Source organism: Rhyacophila brunnea, unplaced genomic scaffold (genome assembly GCF_057557595.1).
Source record: "Rhyacophila brunnea isolate RB1 unplaced genomic scaffold, BYU_Rbru_1.0 scaffold_19, whole genome shotgun sequence".
Taxonomy (NCBI): domain Eukaryota; kingdom Metazoa; phylum Arthropoda; class Insecta; order Trichoptera; family Rhyacophilidae; genus Rhyacophila; species Rhyacophila brunnea.
This window is the reverse complement of record NW_028232848.1, coordinates 30899885-30913241: the sequence shown is the minus strand read 5'-3', so window position 1 is coordinate 30913241 and position 13357 is coordinate 30899885. Positions and strand designations below refer to the sequence as shown.

Sequence of the window (13357 nt, the reverse complement as noted above, 5' to 3'; positions counted from 1 at the left end):
ATATGTCCAAGCTTAAAATCAAACGATAATTTTAGAAAAAAATATTTTTCTCAGCCATTTTGGAATTTTGGGGCTCCTGTTCATTACGGCAAAATTCAATATTTTATACAAAAGTACACAATTTGATGGTTCTCTCGAGCTAAGCCGCCAGGCTATAGACCGAACCAAGACGAGGACAGATAGAGTAACAATAAGAATTCATATTTTTAATAGCTATTTAAGTTAATATCTTGTGGTAGAATGTTAGATAATAAAAATGCAACATAATAATTATTTAGATGATGAACTAGGCAAGTTACGTTATTGTTCATGTTGCAAGCAGGGATAGCAATACCGGTATTTCAAAACCGGAATCCCAGTATATTCCGATACCGAAATACCGGTTTTAAAAATCAGATAATACCGAAAATATCGCTATTGAAAATGGAAACAAAATGTATTAGGTAATTAACATAAAAGGTTTACCAAGACTGTACATTTTTTGTCTGTTTACGCGATGTCTGGTTTACGTCCGTTGACCTTCGACGTCCTTGGTGACCAACAATAACACATGTAAATCTTTATAATTATATTTGTCACTAGCAATCGCTTATGATTTTGTCCGCTTGAAATACGGAAAGAAAGGTTAAAAAGGCACACACAATGAAGGACCGACTGATTCGTATTATTAATTGAATGTAGTTATGCAGAATGTAGCCAGTCCACAATAATGTCGAGCTGAAATAATGGCACTTTGGCAACAACATGATATTAAAAATGTATGTAAAATGTAAAACTGTAAATAGTATTTTATTTCAAGAATATTTTTTTGCGGCTTGGCTATTTTCAGCAGAACGTAGAGAAAACCTTCTCGCATCTGATCTATATCATATCTCATTTATTTTTATTTTTTGTGGACTGGCTACTTTCTGCATAACTATGTCCAATTGTTCTATTTCTATATTTTTGCAAGTTGTGTTCTTCTTGAGAAGTGTCTTTTTAGATATCGAGAATCGAGATGAAGTATACAATAATTATATTATGTTAGTGCATTGGCATTATTGAATGTACCACGATGGCTGAGCATAAAGTGTCATGCAAAATTCACAATTCGTGTGTTTGGACCATTGCTCATAAAAATAAAAATCTGTTATTAGAACCTCTACTCTACTTCGTGGGGACCCATACTAGTAATCTTATGATTGAACTTGTGTATTACCAATAATTTAGTCTATAAGCTATGTATATATGCAAGTTTCATCAATGTGGTCCAGTAGTTTTTTTAAGTTATAGCCGATCAAACGGACAGACAAACAGATACTCCAATTTTATTTTTAATATACAATATAACTAATCGACGTAAGATAAATCATAGGTGAAGGATTTGAATGTTCTATTAATTTTATTAGGCTTAGTGTAATTTCATTATGAGTTTATGATGACTATATTAAATTTGTCATTCGCCTCTATCATAATTCCATAATATCATAATTCCAGGCATATTTAAGCTATTGGAAGGTTTCTAACGAAAGGCTAAAATTGTTCTGGTGACCAAATTAACATAAAGGCTGCAATGAATTAAACGACCACGATGGCCGAGCTGCTAACGCGTCGGCTTATAATTTCGTGGGTTAATAATCCCAGGTTCAAATCCTGGGTCTGGCGAATACACATTTTGTTTTTTTTAATATGTGTTTAGAGTCAGAGTGAGGTCCTAATAGGTTGAGCAAGTGACTAACATCAATTTATAGTCTGTTAATACAAATCTCCACTCTGTGGAAGCCCATGTGGTCTTCTTAACCATCGGACATGGTAAAAAAAAACTATTATAATTAGATAATTTGGTTGATTACTAATCACGCTGAAATTTCTTATAACCACGTGTCCGAGGTCTTATCTCAAATTCCGTCAATTGCATGAACTGTATCGGTAGGTTAATTGGTAAAGCAAATTGTTCGGAATGCAATACATATCCCGCTCTATACAAATGTTTGTTCTAATAAGGATGTTTCTGAGGTGTTCCAAATTAAATATGTTCAGTAACAAATGCTACCTAAAGTCTTACATTTGTACATTATTCATTGAATAAAATTACTAATATTTAATCAGGGTGGGATGAAGTCAATATTGATTCCGATAAGGGTGTTTAGGTACTTGGAAATATGAGTATTTACCGAACGTGATATTTGAGTATTTTACACATGATTAAATTCTAAGCTCTAAGTATGTATACTGAAATATGCTAAATAATATTTTATTACTTTATTCCAAAACTTATTAGATATAGTACTTTTAATTTTAAAATAAATTTTACTTTCTTAATATTTGTTTTGGTTAGTGGTGTATTAATGTTTTTACACATATGTGGTTATTTCCGTAGGTAATCAATAAGCAAAATTTCTTACGAGCTTATCTGTCATTAAATCAGAAATATCATAATACCAATTTAAGTTTTTTTCGTTATTGCGAGGGCAGATTTTTGAATGTCGAACGGCGGGAGACGCCATCGTCGGCGCCCCTCCAAAAAATGGCGGCGGCATCGGCGGAAGAAGCAGCGAAGATGAACTAGCCCGCCCCGATATAAAAGAGCCGCTCGCCTCTCAATCGACGCACTCATTCACCCCGACCTTTCGGTGTACCATCATCTAAACAACATGAATACCTTTACCGTGGTAAGTTTTCATACATAACATACTAAACAAATTTACTAAAATTCATAATACAACGATCAAAACAAACGAAATTCAAATCAAACCGCTCGTATCAAATTGTTCCTTTTTTAAAATTGTGATTGAAATAATAATAGTGACATCCGTATCTCTATGGATTAATTATCAGTGTGATATAAAATAAACATGTTCAAAATACGAAAACAATATTACTATCTATACTCATATCAAAACAAAAGAAACGCAAAGCGATCTGTTCGTAAAATTTTGTTCCATTTTTGAAATTGTGATAAATAACTAATGGTGACATTGTTTATTCTCTATGGATGATTAATAATCGTGATATTATAAAATGGACATGTTCTAAATACGAATATTTAGCATCAAAATTTGATATCCCATGGTACAATTTCACTCCTCTTTTAAAATCGTGAATATTAATAATTAATAGTGACATGGTTTATTCTATATAGATTAGTTTAGTCGTGCTATATCAATTAACACGTTCCTAATATACACTCGTGAATATAGATTTAGTATATCGTTCTTTATTAAATTTGCACATTTTTGCACCGTGAATTTTTCCCTGTTTTATAGAAAGAAAAAAAACTAAAATGAATTCGTGAATAAAAATTAATTAAAAAACGTAGATTGTGTTTAATTAAGTTCGTCCACAAAAATAAAGTGAAATGTGTTTTTTTCGTCTTTATATAAAAAAAGTTTTAATTAAAACGTGATGTGCATAAAATGTTCTCAAAATTTTCACCGATGAATCGATAAAAACGTTTCCCAAACTTTCGCCGGTTTTAAAATAAGGATCGAAATACTGTGATAGTTTGGCTGATTAGAGATGCACATAGACCTATTATCATTCTGATAATATATATACATATAATAATAAGTACTCGTTTATAATAGAATATATTATTTTCTTCAGTTTGAAAACGAGAATACGTACTTTGCATTTAACCGAGAAAATTGTTATAACGCGTAACCCTTTCTTCTATTAAAAAAATTTATGTAATTATAATATTAAACCAGTGTTTACTTTTGCCGTTTTGAAAGTATAAAAATATATAAAAAACTTTATTTTTTCGGAAAAATAATACCGCTTTCATGGATGCTGAAAACATTTATGCACAAGTAAGGCTAAACGCCCACAAGTCAGGCTTATGATAATCGTAGGTGCCGGGTCTGAATCCCAGGTCTGGAAAATTCACGTTTTGTTTCAATGTGTTTTTAGAGTCAGAATATGGCTCTAACACTTGGCTTATATCCATTTCTCGTAAAAAAATCTGTCACATCGTGCCGATTAAAAAAAACTAAACAAATTCACGGAAAACCATTATCTAAAAACTTAACCATCTAATATTTATTTGTATATAAATTGTGAACGGGTTATTTGGATTTGCAAAATTTTGTTATTTTTTTTTAAATTTTGCAGAATATTCTTTCTTTTTTATTTATTTAAGGTATGACCTATTTTTGTGTTATATTATTCGTTGGCGGATTTTTAATATTATGTAAATTTTCTGAACTAAAAAAATGTGTTTTCTCTGACAGTTTATTAATATATAATATTTTAAAAATCCGGACGCCATACAGATTCGAATTTCGAATAATATAATGCAGTTGTTTATCTGCAAAATTGAAACTGTCTAGTTAGATCGAACATCTCATAAACATAACAGTTTATAACACATTAAAATTTATAAGAGTACACTTAACTTACAATACGTACATTTGCATTAACAAAAAAGCATATAACAATATATTGTGATTTCGAAACCATTAATCTGTTTTCGAATTAGTGCCACATACGTCTTTGTGGTACGAGTATCGACCGTTTTCAATTGTTGCAGTGAATAATTTGTATGTATTCGTGTCGATTAGAAAGTGAACATCTCTCCACAATAGTGAAAAAAACCGAATCGTGATTTATAAACATAATACGGAAGGTTCTTCAATCGTTTTACTTTTGTCCAGACAACCGATTGACGTTTTGTAATTGTGTTTTAATTGCTTCATTAGTTCGTTGATTGCATCTATTTGTATTACATTTAAAATTATGCTTTAATAGGGAGAAAGGTCTGTACTTATATCAGTGGTAAACCCATCCCTAAGAAAATATTTTTTATTAGAAGCGTATATTACATACTTATTTATAATTACATTTTATTCATACTATAATAAAGTATAGCTTGGAAAAGCTTAAGAAATATAATATCTATTACAAAAATCCTAGAAAAATAAATACCAAATTGGATTGCAATACAAATCTTCCGCTTTCCAAGTGACTGATTCGATTTTTTAAATTAGTAATTCAATATATTCAATAAATCTCATGAATTAAAGAAACATTGGGTCAGAATTTTTACCAATTAAGTATAGTGAATTTAATCCTGTTAACTGATAACAAGTATAATTTAGTTAAATTCAATTTTCTAATATTATAATACAATTAATAATAAATTCCATAAATTATTTTATTTCCATAGTAATTTAGTCATCATTTTTATAGTCCTAAAAAATCCATAACAAAAATCCATCGCCAACTAATGATATTAGTGAGTGGCCAAAACCGTTCTGGATATTTAATACATTAGAAACATATAGATTTTTTTTTTCAATTAATATGATTATAAATTATAATGGTAAACGATAGAACACACATTTGACGATAGCCGACAGATTTTATATTTAGATAACTGTTCAAATATAACTAAATATTTCGTTGGTATATCTTGTAAAACTCATAAATTTCGAAAATTATTATCGAACATATGTGTAACATGATATACAACATACTAATCAATCTATAAAACCTCCTAATTTGCGTCCATATAACGGAAATATAAAGCATATTAAATACCGAGAATCATTATCATTTTTTGTTTCTTTGGTTTTTTTGTTTTAATTTTTTGAATTTCGAACTTATATTTTAAAGAAATATTAAGTACAGACCTACAAACTTATCTGTAGAATGGCGAAAAATAGAACTACGAACTACCATAGGACGCAATATTTAAAATGTCATTCAAATGTCAGATTTTGTCCAGTTACAAGTCTTAATTGGGTAGTTTTCGACATTGGCTCCCCCATCACATTCTTCAGTTAAGTTTGTCGGTCTGTACTCGGTTTTTACAGTCGTCTAAAAAAATATTGTTTTGTATTTTTTCTTTTGTTTTAATTTTTTGAATTACGAACTTATATTTCAAACGAATGTCACATTGTCGTTTAACTTTTGCTTTTAATATCTAACCGCTTTATTCTTCTGGTCGTTGAATATAATATTCTCACAGTTCTGATTATATTTTCATATAAAACATTGAGTACAAGAATAAAATAAGGTAACATAAATTAGACATAAAATGAACTCTCTATCGCTCGTAGAAAACGCAAGTTCAAGCCGCAGTTTCATATTAAAACAGCATCGCAAATCGCAATAATAATGCCGGCATTATAGAAATGGTTGGCTCAACCTCAAGAAGAAAAAGTGATAATAATACTCTTCGACGATCACTTTCATAAAACATAAGATGAATTCGGACATCGTGGCCTTTGCGGGTCACTTAGTAGAAGAAAGGAAGACATTTAAATTACATTGTTATACTGAGTCACGAATTGATGACTTGTACTGACCTATTCAGTACTGGTCAATCTTATTCCACCATTGCGGAAAGAAATTGATTTAATAAATTAACCACAACATTAACTGGGCAATGTGGCATAATGAAGAGTAAAATATAATCATCATCAACTACCTTTCAATAAGATCTCCCATTATTATCCATTGCTATACTAATACCCCCTTTACACGTGCATGGATTTACTGTTGACAGTGAGAAAATGTATGGGTAAAGATGTATTATCCTGCAGTTGGCAAGATTGCATGCATGAATCAAAAAAGTTCGAAAAGCTTCTGATTTTTTTTCGATCTGCGCCTGCGCAGTAGAACAATAGTGGCGAATCGCCCGACAAAAAACGAACTACTAGCGCATTTTCAGGTTGACGAATTTTCACTACCTGTCAAATAGTACGAAATAGTACCATAAAATGACAACATCGCGTCTCGCTCTGTCAACACATTGACTGCTAACTAGATAAATACTTTTAAATTACCACATTTAAATAACATGCTAATTATATCGATTGGCCACCTTAATCGTTACGCGCTGGGCGCGTCTTTAGCGTCCAATGTATTAAAGAATGAGATTGGAGAGACTCAGCACTTTTACGTTTAAACAGTTATTGTCACAATAGTTTAAAATAACCACTATTGCTGCCAGTAAATCCATGCACGTGTGCAGGCGCTATTACGCTACCATGTACTTTCTCAGAACTTGATGAGTTCATCAATATCAATCAATAGCAATTCTATGGTCGTTTAGAAACCCATGAATGCATTTGACTAATGATTATCCACTCGCCAAGGAATATATTCGTCCCGTTGCAATTCACCGGTTTGATTCTCCGGTGCTCTTTCTGGGATTTCGTTTTTCTTGTGCACATTTTTGTTTTAAAAAATGCCCAATTATTTTGGAATGGTTATATAATAACTTTCCTTCTTCAACCCTTCTGAACGGATTTTAAATCCACTATATTTTGATGGCTCCCCATAAAATAAATATAAAATACTCCCCACAGTAAATCTAAAAGTAAAAGTATAATACATGCAATTTGAACAGTAAAATAACATAAGTTATGAAATATTAATATATACAGTACCTAACTAATTAATAGGTACTGTGAAATAAAATAATTTTAAGCAATCTATAATACATAAACTAAACCACACGATAGACAGCATAGTAAAGCATCACACCTGTCCTGCGACGGGGTATTTTGATGACCGCAGATATATGGGTTAATGCGGTGGGAATGTGAAAATGTAGAAAAATGCAAATGAAACATATATTTTTTTAATCTCTACTCCTGTAGATAATAATTTTATCCATTGAATACCCCAAAATAAATTTTATAAACGGCAATTATTATAAAATATATTATGGAACCAAAACTAAGACCTCAATGTTGCAATTTTACAAAATTGGAAGCATTCAATTCGATCAAAGTAATCGAATCTCTATATAATTTCTGTTTTGTTTCATGAGTTTTGTTATTTAATAGACTTGCAGAGAATACCATACCATATTAATTAAAGATAATTAAATGTGTGATTAAAATAATTATGTAAAATTAAATATGTCAAGTACCAACCTTTTGTTTCAGCAGTACTACTTATAAAGTCACAAGACGTATATTTATTGATTTGTTACATATATCACTACATACGTACATAATTAATTAAGATAGAATATATCCAAATATATATAATAATTAAATGGATTCTTATTATTAATATTTGTCTTATTTTTTCAAACAATACTATATGTAGGTACCGAAGTATGGACGTCAAAGTGTGCGTTTGCCACATGTTAAACATCTTTCGAAATAATATCTCTTTTCCCACGGCTACAATATCGTTAATAACATTACACGTACGTATTTTATATAATTTGTAATTTAGGTAATTTTAAAAGAGTTTTTTGTTTATATTATTGTGTCTTAAACGTGTTTTTAATACACACGTAGTATTTTACTGTGTCATTTTGATATGAACAAATAATTAATTGGAAAATAGTTTCACACATACAAATCTATCACGTGGATAGTAATGTAGAAATTGGCAATCGGTATAATTAGTTTGATAATATTGTTAATAGGGATAATCTATTTGTAATACTTTTGGTCGTCACATAGTATTGACTCGTGTGTCCCTGAAATCTTAGAAATTGTGAGCATCAGTTTTGTGTTCTCCCGAGGAACAGAACTAAACTGCCATTGGTGATGCCAATTGGGAGGGCAATGACTCTGTTCAACCAAATCGCTTCGGATGTTGATATATTTCATCTACGTGAGGATGAGTATAGGTGGACGTCGTTTTATAAATTCTTAAAAAAGGTTCCACTTAGCTCATTCGGTGTGCTTCCATGTTTTATGATTTATATTTTTATATATTTTTTTAAATAATTTTGTACCTTTTACTTTACTTTTCATACTGTTTTTGTGATACTGCATATATTTATTTCTTCTTTACACTGTTTCTTTGTTTTTAAATGTTATGCTGTGAACGTCTTAAATTTTTAATTCGTAATGTTCACGGTATGTAAAATAAATAATTGAATTTGAATGTTTTACCTTTTTTGAATATTTTTTTTCCGCATATTTGGACTAAACAATGCATTTCGCAGTTAACGATTAAATTTCTTTGTTATAATTATATTTTTACGGATCCGCTACCTGACACAATGAACAATAAAAGTTTTCAAATCGCGGTAAATCAAAATTTGTCTTCCTGACACCCAACGTTACCAACGCACGAATGTTGCATGCTAGGAAGTAATTAAGAACGTACTGTTAAAATAATAACAATCTGATTCAAAAATATAATAATTTCTTTCTTTCCGTTTCCTCAGTGCGCGCTTGTGGCGCTAGTAGGATGCGCAGTGGCTGAGGCTCCTGGTGGCTACAACTACAACAGGCCCAGCGGCGGAGGAGGTGGTGGTGGATACTCCCTCGGCGGGGGCGGTGGTGGATACTCCTTCGGAGCATCATCCCAAGGAAGCTCCTTCGGAAGCGGCGGCGGTGGCGGATACCAAGCCGTCAGCTCCGGCCACCAAACCTCAGAAGGACAACAAGTAGACCCACAACTCCTCGAACAGATCAAGCAGATCCTTCTCCGTGAAGAATCTCAAGCCGGATCTCAAGGAGGACATGGAGGCGGCGGACACGGAGGCGGTGCCCCGTCATCTTCATACGGAGTACCTTCTTCATCTTACGGAGTACCTTCATACAGCTCGAGAGTCGTAGGAATCGATCTTGAAGGAGTCCACCAAGCTCTCCAGGTCGCGCAATACGTACAGCACTCCTCAGGATCATCAGGCGGCGGTGGATACCCAGCGGCCAGGCCATCAGGCTCATACGGCGCACCTTACTAAAGTGCACACACTTTTCTTCATCCCCAACCTTATCCCAGATCCTCATCCATTCCCTTACAATCATTCATCTACCCTTGCACATCCCTACCCATCCCGCCCTTGACAAGATGTACGCGCCTTTCTGCAATATTTGTATAAAGCATTCTTATCTAAGTTTAAGTTTTTTAATTTTATATTTATGATGAAAAAAAAACCGAAAATACATTTTTGCCACCGTAAAAAAAACAAACCTGACGACTTTCAATTTTTTACCACTCCTCTATTTGCGACAATCACTTTTGGAGACGAATAATTAAAATAAATTGCTACAAAATTTGAAGTAGCTATAGTGATAACATCTTGACAGTCTCCATAACAAAAAAAAACTACTTACTATCAACATTATAATATGTTCAAACTAGTCATTAATACTATCTTCCATTATTTAATATTAATTTCTAGTGGCGGGTTTACGGACTAAATGCACTGAACGATTGTGAGGCCTCTCACGATAAAAAATAAAATAAAAACCATTAAAACCCTAGTACAAACAAATATTAATGTCTCTCTTTTCCAGAATCACCAAAAACAATATTATTATTACAATTACGTATGTGTTGTTTTATTGCTCCTTTTAATATAAGTTACAGGGATTTTGTTATGCTTTTGGTAATATTTTATACTGATTTTTTGAGAAATACGCACTTTTTTAAATTTTAGTATAATTTATTTAATAATCATGACGTGACTGTTTCGAGGCCCCTTTTAAAATCTTCTGACGATCATCTTCGTCAAAGAAAATCACCGCTGCTAAGATTTAATAATAATTAAAGGTCAGTAGTATTAATAAATTATATAGCATACAATAATCTAATCATAATGCCAATAATCATTAATAAACAATCAAGTTTCCATTATTTCGCTTAAAGTGCTCCAAACTCTCGGTTGAAACCAGCGCTCGAAATGAGCCGGAACACACCGGTTCGTAAAATCCTCGATACTACTGCTCCGGCTCGTGTAAAAATTAAATTACATTACATAATTTACTGTAAAACATTTATTTCTACAAACGATAATGAGATTTTGTGTTATTTTGAAAATATTCTGTTTACCATTTCAATTTATATTCAATTACAGACTTAGTTTTTTATTGGGTGTTTCTCATAGAAACAAAATTTTCTATTTCAACGCCTGCTAACCGATGAGTGAGTTACCATAGAAACAATAAGTATTGACTCATATACAAATTATACATAAATATTAGTTGCTATAAATAATTAGCAATACAAATACTAATTAATGCGAGTGTTGTACCTTCCATTGGATTTGGCTTTAGTATGCCAGGTTTCACCTTCCGACATCTTAAAGTATGTGGATATATTGTATGTTATTACTAAATTAATTAATTAAATGATTTATAAATAAAACAATATTTAATAATAATACGAGTATCAAGTAAAAAGCAGTGACGTCCCATAGGTTTATTCAAACCGTGCACGGCGTATGGGCACTGCATATAATATAAAGGTAAATAAGATAGTAATACAATTGTTGACAGTATATTTCGTGAAAAATTTCCCCTGCGGCGCTGAAACGTGTCACTTGCCCAAATCTACGGTAGGTGTTTTTACTTAGGACGAGCACTATTCGGAAGATTATCAAGCTACCATAGTATTATATTACATATAAACGATATTGTATACGTCCAGTTTTGTATTTTTTTTATGAAAATCGGACTTTAAGATTTGAGATGCATGAGAAATAGACATATTATTATGTAATTGGACGTACAATATTTTTACAGCATAAAAATACGATGCAAAAGAACGTTTTGTGTATGTTGATTATAGATGAGTGATACTTGATTTCGACAAAAACTGGACATACAATATCTTTGCACTACATCATCATGTATTATAAAGTTAAAAAAATCAATTCACCAAATTTAAACCTATCCGAGTAAATATTAACATGTATATAAGTACCATAATATTATGCAGTATGGGGGTAGCCAACCTTTCGGATACCATGCGCCAATTTTTTTCACAGACGAGTTCAGAAGCGCTATAGAACTCAAGCACCTTTTCTACCTTCTTACGTTCACGTTTGGGGTTGAAAAATAGGGATGTGTGTAGGATCTGCTTCGCGTAGGGGAGGAAAAGGAATAACTCAATCACGAAATTAAATTGATTAATAATTTATTACAGTTCAAAAAACACACGTTTATTGGAGCACCAATCTACAATAGTCAGAAATGATCTCTTGGACGAGAGGATGATCGCTGTCGTGGACCCCGCTGATGGTGCTACAGTTGCCTGAGAATCTCGTTTGGTGAAGATAACTCTGGACCACAGTTGTTGAATGTTATGAGAGAGAGAGAGAGCTCTGATCAAGATGGAGCACTGAGAACTTTTGAGCGTCTGGATTGCTCTAGTCTTTCAATGTTTGGTGTTCAATTTGGTACTGAGAGCAGCAGAATTTTTTTTTAAATTTGAATTAGTTATTCGCGACCTTGTTTTGCTTTTAATTAATTTCATGGATGAAAATGCTTGTTCACATCTGTATTTCCAAAGTAAGATTATGCGCAAAGATGCAATGTGCCACTTGTAATCATTGCGCCACGGTTGGCCATCACTGATGTAGTACGTAGTTACATTATGTACTTGTTGTTTTAATTTTCGTTTTTCGTAATAGATACTGCATTGTCATTTGCAGATTTAATTTCAATGCGCGTTTTATTTCACTGTCCGCGTGGTCAATCTAAAATGACTCATGCTTACTATGACAAAATATTATTTTATGAAACCAAACACTCGAAAAAACAAGTGTTTTCTTAGTTAAATATTTTAAAAAAAACATGTCAGTGATAGATTGGTATCTACTTAATAAACAAACTATAATATATTATATTATTATAATTTGTGCTAGTGACCATTATCACTCCCCTCCATTTTGCGTGTGTGAAATATTTCAACTGTCACTTTGTGTTTTGGTTTCTGGTTTATCGTCTGCGTTTTAGGATTTGGAGGTAGATAATTGATACACTGGAATGGTTTCGGAAACGACGAGGTTTATTTGGTGTTAATATATACTATATGGTTACATTTTTTATCATTTAATTCTACGGAGCGCAAAATGTACGCGTTCGCGATTTTGCTGCTTGTCGCGATCTGCCCGCCAAAAAAGAAAACCGTTGGACTCGCGAGCTGTGCACAATGCGACGTTGCCATACGTGTTTTTTTTGGACAATGTTGCCGGTCAGATATTATTTATTAGTGGTATTATACATTATTTAATTATTTTCGCAATCAGCCGTTATTATTTGTTGGCTTTGATACCGATTCGGGCGTCTCCAGGTACACAAAGACACACCCAAATGGGGACCATACGGGGGCGTCACAAGCGCACCTCTCTGGAAAGGCCCGAATGGGGTCGGGCCAACTAAGGGCTGATTACGATAGCGTGTGTAACTGGACAGTGCGGTGGCTTGATAAGGGGTGGTTGCGTCTCTAGACGTTGAAGGATCGAAGCCCCACCGGTACGTCGGCGGCCGGAGAGACTCGGATGCATCACTGTAGCATAGTGGTTCGCGGTTCCCGGGCCCACCGTAAAGCTGCTGAGAGAGGAGGGCGTCGCGCCCAGCCCTCTCAACACCCTCGGACCGTCGGCAACCGGAGAGTTTCGGATGCAGCACTACGCCGCTTTGTGGGCGTAGTGGTTCGCGGCTCC

General features: G+C 33.1%; 1 protein-coding gene across 1 annotated transcript; it reads left to right on the top strand.

Moving 5' to 3' along the window:
* The first annotated feature begins 2605 nt into the window (after nucleotides 1–2605).
* LOC147072906 (uncharacterized) lies at nucleotides 2606–9856 on the top strand. Its single transcript, XM_085945855.1, has 2 exons — nucleotides 2606–2651; nucleotides 9128–9856. The coding sequence occupies exons 1-2, from the start codon at nucleotides 2634–2636 to the stop codon at nucleotides 9647–9649; spliced, it is 540 nt and encodes a 179-aa protein (XP_085801981.1). The 5' UTR covers nucleotides 2606–2633; the 3' UTR covers nucleotides 9650–9856.
* Nucleotides 9857–13357: the final 3501 nt, after the last annotated feature.